Source organism: Rhea americana, unplaced genomic scaffold, assembly GCF_003343005.1.
Source record: "Rhea americana isolate MKP2758 unplaced genomic scaffold, rheAme1 scaffold_34, whole genome shotgun sequence".
In the NCBI taxonomy this organism is placed as follows: domain Eukaryota; kingdom Metazoa; phylum Chordata; class Aves; order Rheiformes; family Rheidae; genus Rhea; species Rhea americana.
Window position 1 is genome coordinate 6,296,594 of NW_028186468.1, and position 16,913 is coordinate 6,313,506.

The window sequence follows — 16,913 nt, forward strand, 5'->3', positions numbered from 1 at the left end:
TGGTCTACAGAGGTTCAGGTGACAAATGAGACCAAAGTTGAAAGGAGAATGTCCCTTTGCAGGGACAGCAACTGTGGATGAAGACTCCCCCCACCTCCAAAGAAGTTTTATATAGATAAGGTGCAGAGAGTCATACAGAAAAATTCCATCAGAGCCCTGATTAAACATCATTATCCTTCTAGGTATGAAGATTACCACGATATGTTTAGCTGTAGAGCACTGGCTGCGATTTGGAGGCTGATCTAACTGGAGTAAAGGAAACTGAGTTTGAGAGGCTGTTTCTCCTTCTGTAAGGAATCCTTCCTTGGCTGACAGTCCTTTCAACAATGTGTTTACATAGACTTCACACTGGTACTCTGACTTCTTGGTTAGTGGAGGGGAGAGGTACTACTGGAGGGACAGCTCCTGTTTGTGTGTTCCAGTTAGAAATAAGTGACACTGGAGACGCATAAAAGCAAACAAGAAACAAATGGAGGTATTCTAGGCTAATAAGGAAGAAAAGATCATGTTTTGCTGCTATCTCTGCAAATGCAGCTTTGATAACAAGAATCTTGCTGTCGACTCGGGGAGTTCTTTCTATATATATTATCTTTGCCGTTACACCGTGGAGTAAACTGAGGGCTCCCATAGCTAAAAGCAAGAGCTGCTTCATGTTCAACAATATCTCTCTTTTGGGTATTCTGTTAAAAAATAGCCCCTCATACCCTCTGCACCTTGACCAGAGGAGAACCTACGCCATGCATTCATCAGAGATCACTTATAAATTTTAGATTTGAAATAAAGCCTTCAATTAGAGATGTCATAACCCTTGGGGGTTTATACAACTAAATTTTAATTTAACATTATTCTAACTCAGATTCTTGTCTCTACATTAGTTTGATAAAAATAATCACAAGTTAAAACCTACTTATCAAGCTTAAGTTCAGCTGCTTCTAAACATGCATATGAAGCGTATCTACAGAATAAGACATTTCTGTTCTTACATAATCTCCTTTCTGGCAAGAACCGAATTTTGAAGCTGAGTGACAAAATAGATGACCAATGGAATTTTCTAACTGAGCTAACTACTTTTCCTCTTACAAAAAAAGCCTGAGATGCAGAGGAATCTTAATCTGAGGACACACAGTGACCGTAATGTTCTGCTTCTAGGCAGAGTACCCTCAGTAACACATCTACCTATGTCGGGGAACTCAGTGCTGGCTTGGTGTCCAACAAAGCTTTGCTCTCACCAGCAGTACATTTTGAGCAGATACTTCTCTTTATTCTAAATTTAAGTCCTTAGGGGTGTGATTGCTTCTCAATTCCTGTACATTTGTGATGGAATGAACATGCAACCATTGATGCCAACAGGTATCCAAAATTATCAGCAGTTGACCTTTGTAGGTCATGCTTCCTGCATGTCCAGAAATATGCCTGACTCCTGCTTCTTCCATTTTATCACCTATTTCCTCCTTCCTTTTTCAATTAAACTGCCATGTCAGAATCTCGCCATTTGGCCTTTCACCTCACTGCAGGCTCATGACTCCTGATCTTCCTAATCTAGGATCATTACTATCAATCACTTCTTCAGGCTAATGAGACCTTTTTCCACAGGGAGATGGTAAAGGGCCTACAGATTTTTCAGGCGGAAAATATTGTTCTGGCTTTGGTGCCATCTGGGGTTTTTGACTAAACTGTGCCTAGCAGAGCAGCTAGAAGCCCCAAGCTGACCAGTAGAAATTTGCTTGGGCTGTGATTCTCTCAAGCTTGAAGTCATTTATTGGCAGAGGTGAAGGATTAACCTAATAAAATCAACTAATACTTTGGCAAAGGGTTAGGAACTATGTTGAGGTTAATGAGGATGAAGGTTAATGAGGACCAAGTTTTCTTTTCCCAGTACTAATGTCTTTTAGATAGCATGACTTACCAGATCTGTTTCATCGCAGCTCTCTTCACATCAGCTATGCTGTCCATGATGTCAGGCTCCATACCTGCCTCATCTGCCTCTCAAGAAAGGTCACTGAGACTCTTCCTGGCTCTTCTCTGAGATAAGGGCTTTCCTGTTGGCCCAGTTTGCTAGGCTCCTTCTCATTCATGTGGCTGTGCTTCTGCCACAACGGTCGCACAAAAGAACCAGCTCTTTGGGTACAATTAACCTGCTTGACAGTGCTGTGGACCTGGCATCTGTAGGTAACCACATATCTTATTGTTTTAACCTGTGTTATCTTTATTCCCCTGCTGTCTGCATTGTTTTCATAAAGAGCAATGAAGCACTTGTCATACCACCAGGTCCTGTGACACAGGCAAAAACACTGAGAAGTTGGGGACCTTATAAATATCTAAGACTCTGCGGCATACCAGACTGCAAAGTTTGAATGTGTGCTTCTGAGGAAGTGCCCCCATGAAGCAAATTTTTTTCTCTAGCAACATGCTGTCCACCAATTGTTACGCCAAATGGTAGCAAGCTATTCTCAAAAGTCCTACTTCACTGGGTAATATCACTGGTATTAATGATAGACTGAAAGGAGATAAAGCCATCACACAGAGCAAACACAGTCTTATGAATGATGCTGAAGTTTTGGAAATGTGAAATATTTTCAGCTCACCTCTAGCTAAACTTTGTCACTCCGGCTTTGTTTTTACATGCATTAGTTAGATAGCTTTAAGAGTTTTTTCTCTGCTTAGATTGTCTACAGTCCAGCGCACTCAGAATTATAACAAGGAAATATCAGATTGCAGTAGACTTCATGACATGTTTATGTATTACACATGGTTAAAAAAACCTTGTCAGTAACCAAATACAGATTCAGTAAAATCTGAATTTGTTTTAGACTAGAAATATAAAGCACTACAGACTATAGATTGTCTGAGCTATCTTACTCAATCATCTAAAAATTTCTAGGCAATGGCTACTATTTTTGAACAAAAGTCTAGCAAAATCTGTTAGCACACAGAACATAATAATCTGGTATTTCTTCTGATTCGGCTTCATTACCTTTTGGCTTATATATAATATACATAATCTTTAAAAGTTCTTTCAAAACGTCCTTTTAGATAGGACAAGATACTCAAAATGTTATGAAAAACATTCTGAGAGCCTTGTGCTCTTTCTAAGAGGCTACATGCAACAGACTTGGAAGGGCGTTAAATAAACAAATTTTGTAGCCTATGGATGGCTAAAAAAGGGTTATTTCTGATCAGCCTTTTGTTTTCAAGGGTTTCAAATGGTTTGCCAAATCACCTTGAGGGATGCAGAAAATATTTTCATCTTCATCTTCTTTTTTTAACGCATGTCCTCTGTTCTCTTTAAAAAAGCCTGGCTCGTGGCATTAAAGATTGATGTTGTTCATGCAGAAAGTGGGTACGCCCCTTGTGGCAGCCACTCTGAAAGCCTCCCCACATTGCCTTCCTAAAGTGCTTCATTCCTGATTTGCTTGGACAGGTTTAAAGGGCATCGCTCTGTCAGTCCCTTGCAGAAGTTGTGAGCAAAAATGTAAAGTAACCCCGATAATGGTGACTTTTTTCTTTTTTTTCCTTTCTTTTTTTCCCCCCCAAAGGTGACAGCTGTGTACTCTTAAAGAGTTTAATACATCAAATAATTTTGGTTAAGCTATTTATATAACTTTCTTTTATGGTCCTCTGTGGCATCGAATTTCACTGAGGTCACTTCAGACATTGATGCCTGGTAAGTTGCCAGTAATCAAAGCTTGCTCAGCACTTGTCGACTTCCTTGTCTTCTTCCTTGCTTAGTCTATCAGGAAGAAGACCCAGTTCAGTAGCTACAGACCATTTATCCATAAACTGATAATACTCAGATGAGAAGTATGCATTATATCATTAGTCTGTGATGTTGTAGAAACATTTGCTCTAAACCAGTCTCATTTTTCTGAGAGAAAAGAAGATCGTGGCTAATGAAAAATGAATTCTTGTCATGACTGCAATACAACTGCATCTGCGAAATGCTTTTTTTCCCAGCTTGTCCTCTCTCCTACAACTCCCTGGTCCTAAAGCTTCTACTTAATTTACTTTTTGCAATATTTGCAGAGAAATATGTATGACTTCAGAGTTTTCATTGTAATTGGTGTTTATTCCAGGTTTTGCAGTTGTTATCTCCCATAGTATTAGTTTGTAGACCACAAAAAAGAGTCAGATAACCTTAAATCAAAAAAAGTTGAGGGTAGGTGCTGATGATCTCTTAATTAAGATAAAAGATCTTGTTTACAGGCACATGGATTTGCCCTCTTCAGCTGTAAAATAATTTGTTGAAAGACAGAGGCTGGGACAGGTTGTTATAGCTCTGCTGAAATTACAGGCCTACATCTGTTTATGCTACCTGAGGACTAGATTCAACACATATTCAGAACTATCTGGTATTTTGAAGTTTTCTATAAAGATATAGTCTGCCCTCTTGGAAAACCACATGCTGAAGCTAAATTCTCCTGGTTAAACAGGAGAGGAAAAATCATCCGTCTATCCTGAGTTGTGCAGATGTTTTCTGGGTGGGAATGATATGGCCGCAGGAAGCCTTACACAAATTCTGAATGTTAAATTATTCACGAAATGCTGTTTTCAGTAGGAAGCTTTGGAGAATACTCAAGACAGAATTTAATTTAGAGGTAGGGATGATCATATATTATAAATAAATCTTTCTGTTGAAGGAGTCCTGTGCTTGGCAAGTCATAACCACTTTGAGATCTTTGTCCCTAGGCTACATTCTACCTATAGCAGGAGGATTATAGTAGTCTGTGGTGAAGCTCCATACTAGAGTTTCTGTTTCACTTTTTTAAAAAGAGAAATTTGCTTAAGCTGAGAAGTGAGATAATGGTCTTCACTTTTAGGCTAAGAAGTCCTATCTGGATAATGTTATTTTTTCCTGTGTAGTTCTGGTGATAATAAATACTTGGAATATCAGCCCAAGAAGTGAAAACAAACCTCTTTTCTGCATCTATCTTCTTCCACTAATCACACATATACATATTCACACATATATATATACATGCACACGCATACATATATACACATATATATACATATATATATGCATGTGTGTTTCTGCTGTTGCAGGTTTCTCCCGTAGCAAGTTCTTACTAAACTTTCCTCAAGATCTAGCCCTTCATTCAAACTTTATATTTCCAGACTGATCAAAAGTTACTCGATGTTGACACATTTTCCCTATATTTTGCCTATAAAAATTGAAAACAATATTACTCAGAACGCATTTTCAAAAGACCTGAATATCAGTAATGTGGACCGGTTTGTGATAAATTACAGAATTTATAAAGACTGCTAGAGCTTACAATTAGTATCTAATTATGAGTAATGGGAAGGTATCCTTTGGCAGTGCAAGATATTGTGCAAAATTACTTGCGGAAGGCTGTAAAAGGCTTAGAGTATCTTTGCCCCAACACCACCTAATTCCCATTAGACAATTCAAACTCAGACCATTGAGATGCAGTCAGACATTGAATGATAAAACCCGACCAATCTGTGCACAATATAAATTACCTAGCTGGTTTAGCAGTTCTCCTTGCCTCTCAGCAAATTTCAGGCATATAGTGTTGCTTCCAGGACTTTGACAGTTTGGGACCAGTTTCAGTTTGCAGCTTGAGGATTTCATTTACATTTCAGGCACCCATTTTCTTCTTTTTCCAGATCTTCTTTCCTCATATTCAGGCTACACATAAATGATGTTACAAGCACTGCACCTGGGAAGGCTGACAGTCTGCAGGACCCAGCCTGGTTCTCTGTACTGACAGCCAAATAAATCTGAAATATCTCTACATAGTAGCCTTACTGCTTCCATTCTTCAGTACACAATACCTTTATTTAAACAATACCTAAATAAACTGATTTACTTTAAAATCATAAAATGAGCAGTTTAACTCTATAGACATATTTCTTTTGATTATCTGAATATCTCTTCACTAACTTGCAGCAACTGCTCAATGTATAGATGCATTTCACAGTTTTCCAAGTACATGCATCTTGAATCCTCCTAGATCTCATTCACCTCCTAAAAAGCTCCTATGACATACAGTTTAGAGTCTTAATCTGCCATAGAACAGCACATGGTTACTGGTACTAGAACCATCCTCTAGAGGCAATAGAGGCTCTTTGCACATAAATACAGCTGAAGGAGCAATAAACAAAATAGTCACCCTACTGTCTCAAAGCAAGGTAGCTTACACATCAGTATTTTGATTCATCAGCCACCTTCAAAGCAAACAGAATAAATGAGTTTTAATTACCTATGACATTTTTGAAACCTGAAAACATTGTTATAGCCATCTCTTAGAGGAGGTGATCGATCTGCATTTATGGTGCTTCCACCTCTAAGTTCATGTTTCAAGTAAAAGCAGGCCACATACTTATAAATTCATACATGCTCTCAACTTAAAAATCCCAAATCTGTCAATTATGTTCCACATATCAATGCTAAATAATTTCTGATAAGAAAGAACCACAGGCCTCTCAAATATGTTTTAGACCACACATTACCTTCCTTCCTCTTATGCCAGTAACATGATGGATCTGAGGGACACCATGTGCCACAACAATCATTTGTGTGACCGAGTTCTGTATTTACCTGAATTGCGTATGTGCCTAAAGGGCCAAAATGTTGTAACATTTAACTTGTTTGCATTTCTTTTTTCCTGCACCATGGAATTTACAATGCCATTAACTCAACAACTCTGGAAGTTCACGTGATTTATCATGGATTTCATCAACAGCTCGGAGAACCCACAACTAGTTTCATGTAATTGTTCCCTCCATTTCTGGCTGTCAAGAATAGTGTATGATCTCTGCAAGCTCTTTTAAACTGCGCTGCAGGGAGTCAACACTTTTTTAGCTATTGGCAGTGTACCAATGTTAAATTGACTAAGCTAGTTCAACATACAGCATAGAATTATTTTCTTAGTTTCAGGATTTTTTTTTTTCAGACTATGCTCAATTCAATTTAAATTTTGGTAAAGATCATACCTTTAGAAAAGATAGCTAGTCCACAACCTTTTTTCATTATATTGAAGTTTCTGATGTTATACTTGTCACTGAAAAATCTCACTTTGTGTGATGGTGGGATTTGAATCACTTTTGAAAAATGCACCATGTATAGCAACTTGATTGCTTTATTTTTTTCCTGACTGAAGAGGAGAAATGGGAGGTCAAAACTCTACAGTTTATGTCATGCTTCACTACAGTGTAATTCTAGACCCTAAGATTTCTACCATTCCTATTTTGGTAATGAATGGAATGTAAAAGGGAGGTATTTAAAATTAATTGCAGCAGTTCTGAGGGTTAAACCCGCTTAACCCAACCTTTTATTAAGAGAATGTCAACAGAGCATATATCTTGTCTGGGGAGTGCTGGACATCATTATTCTTCCACCAGCATGTTTAGTTCTAAAACCTGGGATTTCTTCAGGTTCCTGTAGCAGTCATGCACACCATATACCCATCCCAAATTATAATGTCTGTTCTGAGCTACTCACTACAGCAGGATTTGACCTGAGAAACTCTAGAGTTTTGTTTCACTTTATTAACTTGGAGTACTTTTAAACAGTTTTTAAACAAAGTTTTCCCTCGACCAGCAAGGGAATTTTCAGCCTGAAGTTCTCAGCAGCATCTGGTGAGGCTCTCAGCCAAGTTCTTCAGATACTGTACATCCACAAGGACAGCCTGTTGGCCTTTGCTGTGGCATTTTCTTAATCCTCAGAACAGATTTCCTGGATCTAGGAAATTTAATTCCTGACTCCTTTGACCCAGATGCTGGCAAAAATGTAGTCTACAGTCTGTACGTAACTGGCTTTTTCGTTTTTTTTTTTTTTCTAGGAACTGGCTTTGCTGTTAAATTTTTCTAAAACAGTCATGTTAATATGTTCAAACATCCACTGTTGAGTTTCAGATAAAGGATCACATCTGTTCATGAAAATCTTCTTCTCTGCTGGGTTGCAATCGATGCAGCTGTTGCTCACCGGATGGAACAAAGTTTTGTCCTATAGGAATGAGAAAGAAATAGAATTAGGTAGTAAATACCAAGTAATTGGAAGCATTCTCATTTTACAGAACATGGATTAACACAGCATTAGTTGAAATGATTTTGTATTGTCTGTGTGCTAAACTTGTATAATAAACAGATATTATTAAGGAGCTGCAAAGAATGGAATGATTGTTCCTGGATTATTATCCCTCATAAAATTGGCGATTCAAGCAAGTGGGAAGACATATTTTGGTCTTTAGCTAACAACCACATAGTATAATGAAAAAACAGAAGATGTCTTCTAACAATCTTTGCATACCATGTTAATTCCCCATTTAAATGTCAGAACCTGCAAAGTGTTTTTTTGTTCTTGTTGTTTGGATTTGATTTTTGACATTTTCTACTGTGTTTCTGAGCAGGAGGATCTGCAACGGTTTGTTTGGAAAAGGGATATACATCAACTTGATAGAGATGTTAAAAATGAATATTAACTGATGTGTTTTAATGGACGGTCAGATATAACACTGGCGATCTCAGTTCCCACCTCATAAAATACAGACTTTGTCTATGACCTTGGTAAGACAAGCCACTGAAATGCTCTATTCCACTCATAAGAAATAAATCACAAGACCACTTGGAGATGCCGCGAGGATCAGTATTTATTAAGTTGCTTTATGAAAGGATATTTATTATTATTAGTTTTATTAATTGTATATCACAAAATTGGAATGCATTGTAAATAGTCCAACTGTGAATCTTTGGTGAAGCAGAAACTACCCAGATGGACGACTGGTATTTGTGGATTTGATAGTTTCAGTGTATTTAGTTCATGTAGGCAAGTGGCTGAAGGAGACAGATGTGGGAGTGATTAGTGGTTTGAAAGTTTCCAGGGACTATGCAACACATTTACTGTATCTGTTGAAATAACATTTCAGATTACTTTCAGTAAGCACACCCAGGCTTCCCCCCCCGCCCCGTGACAAACATGCCCTGCCAGTATTATAACACTAATCCAGGATGTGCTTGCTTGCCCTATCACAGTTCGTGAGAGGGGAAAGAATGCCACTTGCCAAATCATGATTAATTAGAAACTCTGAGAAACAATGGCACAGAAACTCCTCTTTAGCTAAAAATACCCACATTCAGAAAAGAAGCATGAAGACAACTCTAAATATAACTTAATAAGCCAACAACACACAGTAGCATTTTAAAAACACTTTTGAAAAAAAAGCTTGGATTTTTTTCCCTTTTTATCTTGAAAAAGATGAAATTGATTGATTTTGGGAGTGTAAAACTCTGGTAATTTACAACAATCCTTTAAAAATTTTTAGTATATACAACAGCAAGAAGTATCAAAAGCATATCATGGTGCTCTGGCCATGGGTGATGGTGTTACCTCTGCCTTCACAAACACTGGTTCTCACCTCCAGTATCTGTTCTTCCCCAGGTCAGCAGCTCAAGATATACACAGAAAGGAAAGTCTGAGGGATGCCATCATGGATGATAAGACGAAACCAAGCCTATGGGCTTTTGGGGAATCAGGAGGGTACAGGCTTTTGCTTCAAGCTCTGAATTTTGCCTCTTTGTTCTATGAGGTGAGCAGATAGGAGATTTAAACTTGCAAGGACGGGCTAACTGTACCTTGCACAAAGGGCTGTCATGTCCTTAATAGGATGTGATCCAGCAAGAACTTCAAACCATCCAACAAGTGTCATGAAGAAAAGGTATGCAGCCCTTTTGGCATCCAGCTGCCTCTCCCTGACCCCCTGTGAGAGACTGAGGGGCACTGCCCAAATCAGGCGCTTGCAGTGACTGTGCCACAGCTGCCCGCTGTGCGGTGGGGCCTTGGAAGGAAATATCTGCTGCATTTCTTTCTATCACAGATGGGGATGAGGCTCAGCCAGGCTCAAGTATTTTTGCTAATAGGAAGCTGGGGTTGGAACACTAGGAGCTTTAGTATGGTGACCGGTGTAAGAGGAAAGGAAATTGCTCCAGCCTTTCCAAAGAAAGCTGGCATTCTTTGTTCTCCCAGAAATATCCAGGGGATGGGATTTTTGAATGAAGCACTGTTGGAGCTTTCTTTCAGAAAGCAGAGCTCTTAGGAGACACAAGCGTCTTTTTAGAAGAGGGACAGAATTATCACTCCGGAAAAACTTCTGGATGACTTAGCTATATATAAAGGCATATTAATTTATCATCTCAAGCTTACACTGACCTAAGGTCAAAGCCTGCCGTTCTCACAGAATTCAGTGGAAGCAGGCTTAGGACTTTGAGCCTGTAGCAGTTGTATGCATGCCAGAAAAGATCTTTCCAAGAGAAATACAGAAATTCCTCTTTATATCAATATTAAAAAGCCACAAGAAATTTTTCAGAGACTTTCATAACATCTGAAAACAGCAAAGTGATTTTTTTCTTCTATGTGAAGGGAATTTGTTATATTATTTGTAGAAGGAGAAACTTCTCCATACGATAATGGGCCTCGACAGTTCAGGGGGTTGGTAATGAGGCACTGAGCCTTTCATTTCTGTTAGGTCACTGCTGTAACTATGGCCCAGGTCAGTAGCAACTGGAAGTCATTATCAGCTAGTGGCTGCAGTAGTTTATCTGAAATTAGTTGGTAGCCCCAGTGCAGTTTCTGCAGGACACATGCCCATATGATAAAAGCCACTATTACAATGACACGTCTTGGGTTGTCTGAGGAAATAATCTATGAACCTACTGTGTCAAGAGTGAACTTAGTCTTACAGTTTGTCCCTGAAGCTGTCAGGGAGTATGAAGAAACCCCGCTGTTCTACGAGCAGACACACTTGCTCTATCTGTATCAGCAAATAGTGTGGCACAATAAAAGCGCATGTGTTGAATGAAACAGCTAGCACTGGCAACCTGATGTCCACAGCTTTGGACTAAGTCTGGTGCTGAGTCTGCATGTTTATTAGCAATGGAAGAAATTATTTTGGTTTAGTACATTTGAAAAGAATTCAGTTTACATGCTCTGAGACTGCACTCCAATGAGAAACAAAGTGCAGGAAGTGAGGATGAGCTGGAAATTTTTTTCAGAAGAGTCCTTCTCACCCAGAATAAAACATTATTGTATTTTACTTGCCAGTAAAATATTTAAAAAAGTTGTATTTTCCAGTATCAAAATACATGATACAGTGTTTATATATTATAAAAATATGGAACTTTAAAGCAGCGTCTGACTTAAAAATGTATTTGCAACACAAAAATGTATTTGCAACACTTTGTAATCAGTTCATAGGCCTAATTCCATTTTACTAGTAGCTTAAGAATGCAAATGTTCGTGATAAGAGACTGATCCATAAAAGAATGAGAAGCTCTCATCTTCTAGTTTTATAGGAATGTTATGACAATATGGTAAAAACTGCTTAATATTAAGTATCTTGTAAGATTACTGACAAACAAAAAAAAATCATAAAACATCAAGAAAACTATTGGTGAGATGGATATGTGATTAGGATGCTATGGCTTCTATAAATAGGGAAGAAAATAGAGTTGCTGACCTGCCTCTTTTTTTTTTTTTTTTTTTTTTTTTTTAATAAAGAGACATTTTTTGCTTAGCCACAGACTGTTACTCTTTATTTAGGGTGCAATTTTAGTGGCATACCATGCTAGAAAGGGCTCTAGTATAGAGGCAGTTAAACCAACCGAAGTACCCTTTTGTTTATATAATTTACTTTTGTTTGGAAAACAGTATAAATCCTGTTGGTAAGATGCTCTCAAAATTAGATGAGGATTGCACTATGAGGATTTTGTTGGCATAGCTGTACCACCAAGAATCTCTAATGCAAACTTGCCCTGTATCTGAGGAAATGAAGTAGATGAAACAATCAAAAACTGCTTTATGTGTAGGCAAAGCATAACTAACCCTAAAGAAAAAGAAAAGGTATTAATAATTTTATTATTCCAATACACCTTCTTAGTTTGAAGTTTTATAGCCAAACAGTAAGTGCTCATGCAAACTAATCAGGTCGCTGTCAGGCTTATATTACAGTTAGGACTGTGTCAGCACTTCCATCTTAAAAAAAATTTGAGGGGTTTCTTACCGAGACATAATCACCTACCTTGCAGTGAGAATTTTTATACGAGCCCGCTAAGCCTACTGGGTAATGAAAAATGAAGCTGTGCAGAGGATTTAATAGAACTCACACTGTGTATTTTTTTCAAATGTCAGTATTTCTTTGGCTGTCTGCTGTGTTCTGTCCACATCAAATGTGATGAGCCATACAGATGGCAGTGCAAGATCTGCATTTCGTCATATGAATCTGCTACATTAGGCACCAATGAAGTGCTAAAGGTATGAAAGCTCCTTTCTTGCAGCTTGGGTAGGCACAAAGATAAATTGGAAGGGTTCTGAAGCAAGAAAGTATTATTTTGGCATTATAAAGCCAGATATGCAGCAACAGAGCCACGACAATTTATGTCCTATAAATATCTGCCCCATACGTTCTAGCAGTATTACAGGTAATACTTCAGCTTCAAAGGGATTACATTTCTGGAAAATCTTGTGGTGCATCTCCAACTGCAACATAAATACTGTAAAAAGGCACAGGCTAGTAACCAGGCATTGAAAAAAAGTGTCAGGGGCAAAACTACTTTTAGTGATTATAAATTAGCTTGCTACCATGTATCATTTAAAACTGTGACTTTGCCACATAAACCTCAGCAGTGCTTTCTAGTTTTAAATGATTTTATGTGACACTTTGTTTGAATGAGCAGTTACTAGCCTATGCCTTTCTACAGTATTTATGTAATACAGAGTTTATTAGTGGAACGGTTAATTGAGAAGACTCACTGGTTAACTTTATTTTTTTTCCCCAATCTTGCTAATTTTACCAGGACTTGTTTGCCCTACATGAGGCTCTGACAGTTTTTGGCTTAACTTCATATTTTCAGTGATTTATAAAAAAGGCTGAAAGTTAGCAGATCAACCTAGTGTAGAGTCTTACTTTAGTGTCTTAGCAGAGTAGTGCTTATCTTTAATTTATAAACTCCCACCTTCTGAGGACTTTCAGCAGTGTTTTTATTGCTGGTTTGGGGGTTTTTTAGAGAGATTTTTCTACCACTTTTAATCTTTAAAATGTAGTAAAATAATAATATTTAACTCATGAGCAGCATTTCTTGCTGCTGTCACATTGGATGAAAATACTTCCAATAGTGCTTCTGTTAAAATGACACACGTGGCTTGAAGTGCCAGAATGGTAAAACATCTTTCAGGGAATAGATCCAGCACAGACACCCTCCGTGCTGGATCTGATCCATATTCATCTAACTTTGATCTATATAGCTGAATGTTCAGAAGGAACATTAGAGATTATCACAAAACTAAATTGGAGTAGGACAGAGTGGATTAAAACAAAACTTCTCTAACGAGAAAACACAAACTAAATTGAACATAGGCTCAGGATAGTCTGAATTTCTGGAAATGACTCAGAGTGACTCCAACCTTCCTATAGCTCCAGTGCTGGTTTCCCTTCATCCCGTGACAGTCATACAGTGTGACAGGGCTACTGTGCGAAACGGCATCGAAGCAGAACTTCCTGGTGTGAAGCGGTTCCCCAGGGCGGATGTCCTCTCTCCAGCCGAAGGTGAAGAGCTAGGAAAACAATCAGGCGAGATAATGGTATATTAGTAATAACAAACATTTACAGACATACACATAGCTTGATGCGTGTTGCCCTACTCTGTACATCATAGCTGTTGATTAAATGAGATATTACATGTACATGGTTCGGTGATTCCAACTGCCTTAATTAAAGAAATGCATCACTGGTAATGTGGAATATATGCCAAGAAGGTACAATCATCAGTTTATGGCAGGGAAAAAAAATCTCTGGTGACACAGGAAGAGGAGAGGGAATATGCTGTAGAATTAAAACCTTAAATTACCACAGTTAAAGAAGCATTCACATATCCTAGAACTCTGACTACCTGGCATCCAAAAAGCCTCCGTCTTAGCCTCATGCTAGTGACATTCCTCCAACTTTCATTTGGGTCTCAAGAAATTACCTAGAGAGAGCTTTCCAGGACAGCATTTTTTCCATGTTTAATCAACAGCTTCCTCTGTTATATGGCACACTATTAGCATGCCCTCTCTCTGCTCTCTCTTTCCCAAAATGACACACACTAAATGATCATAATCTTTTTATTGTGAAGCCTGTGATCTACATGCAGCTTGTTAAAGCCCCTTTTCTTCCTGGAGGCTTCCAGTTAATAGAAGAATCCTTCTCAATCAGACACCAGCTGTCTGAAATTATGCTGTGACACCGTAGTCTTTCAATCGTAAGATGAAAATGACAGGTCTGACAGCACCAAACTTAAAGATGCAGCATGTATTTTCCTTTCCTATCGACCAATCAGTGCAGAAAACAGGTTGCAGCTTATAAATTGCTACCTAGAAGCTCTGCTGAGAGCTGTGAGGGTTTTTCTTTTTTTCTTTCTTTGTGTCAGTGCTATTCTTTGGCTTTCTGAGTGACTTTTGATTTTGCTCTGTACAAACTGAAGCATAACATCAAGGGAGCCAAGCTCTCTTTAAATGAGCAAACTGGAAACTGTTTAGCTATGACAGGTCATGTGGAACTCCATGCAAGCTCATTATCCCGAAAAGAAGCTCCACACACTGTGTTTCAACTGCGTCCAGGACCTCAGCTATCTCACTGAAAGGTAGCTTTGTGTTTATATATTACCCTGCTCCCAGCAATGTGCACATTTCCTGATAGAGCCAATATATACAAATCCAAAATAAAACTGTTGAGCTCAATGTGATGTGGGTCTGATTCTGAGTACTTCTGTTATGGCTCTCAGATTTTAACCCTTTCGTTCTGATAGCTGTCTTCTTTTTGTGATCTTCCTAAAATATAGATAAAATATAAAATAAAATAAAATGTATCTCTTAAAATGATGCATCCTCAGTGCTGTACCACCCTTCAAATGCAGCATTTGAGAAAGATCACTGTTTCCCTTGGCCTGCAGGTACAGCATATATAAATATATGTACAAACATTTGTCTTTTGTGTTGTGTCTCATCATAAACTCTTGCACACTCTGTTAGCTGCTGTCATTCCCTATTTACCTCTATATAATAGGTTTTCTAGGCTGCATTTTCCTGGTCCACCCCTACGTCCTGTTTATTCCTTCTTCCCTCCAGAAGGCATTTTACACTCATCTGCAGTAAAAGGCAGTGGACAGCTTTAACTTCATTTTCAAACCAATTCCTGATTTTTAAAAGGCTAAGTCTTCCTCCGCTTTTCTTTGTGCTTCACAGAAGCAGCATCATGGACTCTCTGCAAAGATACTTTATGATATCACAAGTAAAGTGAAAAGTAAGATTTGATACATCAAAAAGCAGCAATGCTGTTTCTTTAGAAAAAGAAAAGCCAAGATGATTTCCCTTTCAGGGAAGGAATAGGAAAAGCCATTTCCTTTCTCTTACCCTTTGCTATTCTGCACATCAAGTAATAAACCTAGGGCTCAAAACAGTGAACAACAAATATCTGGAGAAATCTGGGTATCTGAACTTTCTAGTGGTGTGGTTCTATGATGTTCTCACTCTCATGCCTACTTTGCAAGAGAGAGACCCTCTTGTGGGACACTTTCTAGTCCTTCCCAGGGTATCTCTCTAAATCCTTCACTCTGTGCATGACTGGTGAGCTGAGGGGCCATTCTTGCTGCTCACTGGACCTTGGCTCGAGGACTACCACTGCACTGAATCCATCAGTACACCTAAAAGAGCTCAACTTTTAAACCAGATCATAATGATCCAGTGTGTCCCTCCACTGTTTCCACTCCTGCATGTTTTTTCTCGACCACTAGGGCTGTGTTCTGTGAAAGAATCCTGACTTGATAACAGATAAGATTTTTTATTCCTTTCCATAGGAAAACAGAGAAGAGGAGGAGTCTGTCTAACTAGATCTCAATCTTCAGACTAGCACAGATTTTTCTTCCTCCTTCTTAACCTGCTGTTTTGTAAAACAGTATCTTGTTTTTAAAGTAACAAGTTCATCTTCTCTCTGGGTCAAAGTTAACCTTACTGGGACAAAAACTCAGTTTTAAGACTAAGGAGAAGAGAAAATAAAAGACTGGGGAAAGGGTGATACTCCTCTACACCCCAACTAATATTAAAATCTTAGAGACAAACTTCAAAGGCCTTATGGTCCTTCCAATCTCATCATTCTGTGACAGCCTCCATTAGACAATAAATTCTGCCTAGTTTACCACTAAATCTGACCAATAAGATAATCATCTTTCTCCTGTATAACTTGTAGCAATATTGGATGTTATTAGTTGTAGTCCTAAGCACATAATGCTCCACTTTGTCACCTGCCTCTCACTTTGGATGTTTTCGCTCCTTTGAGCAAAAGCTATAAGGAGCCTCCCGACTCTGATTTTACGAGACTGAGAAAAGGATGAACCCCTGTGCACTCCTTCATTCATTACTGTCTGTTCGTTGATTTGAAATGATGCTGCACATAAGTTTCCAAACACATTAAAAAAACAGCAGGCTATTTCTTTCACTTGTAATCTCCAGGGCTGCTATTCACTCTGCTCAGCTGAGTCCAAGTAAGACTCTATCTTTCTTGCTCAACAGGCACTCACTCCTCCACCTCCATCTTCTCTCATATCACAGCGCGGAGCCACAAGGCCTCATCCTCTGCATTTGCAACCAAGCAACCCCTTGACCTTCACGTTTTAGCTTTTGATGAAGCCTAGCCTTGTCCCACACAAACTTGGAGAAATATAGCTTTCCAGCTGCCTCATTTTTTAAAAAGAGCTTAATTTGCAACTGGCACTGGGCCTGAAAAATGATTACTTGAAACAGCTATTGGTTTGGAACTGTCTATAGGACAAAGACCTTTTTGATACCATTAATACTTTCCAGCTTGACAACATTGTTCAGTTACTAGTTATCCGGCTGGGGTTTGTCAGCTAGTGTTGTGCTT

The 16,913-nt window shown here is 38.6% G+C and overlaps 1 protein-coding gene across 1 annotated transcript in view; it reads right to left on the bottom strand.

The window, feature by feature from the left end:
• Nucleotides 1-7,086: 7,086 nt before the first annotated feature.
• GALNTL6 (polypeptide N-acetylgalactosaminyltransferase like 6) overlaps nt 7,087-16,913 on the bottom strand; it is a 313,568-nt gene continuing 303,741 nt past the window's right edge. Inside the window, exons 10-11 of the mRNA XM_085311322.1 lie at nt 13,421-13,570; nt 7,087-7,972 (exon numbers count right to left, since the gene is read on the bottom strand). Of these exons, the coding sequence (XP_085167448.1) occupies nt 7,805-7,972; nt 13,421-13,570 (318 nt within the window). The 3' untranslated portion in view covers nt 7,087-7,804. The remainder of the gene's footprint in view (nt 7,973-13,420; nt 13,571-16,913) is intronic.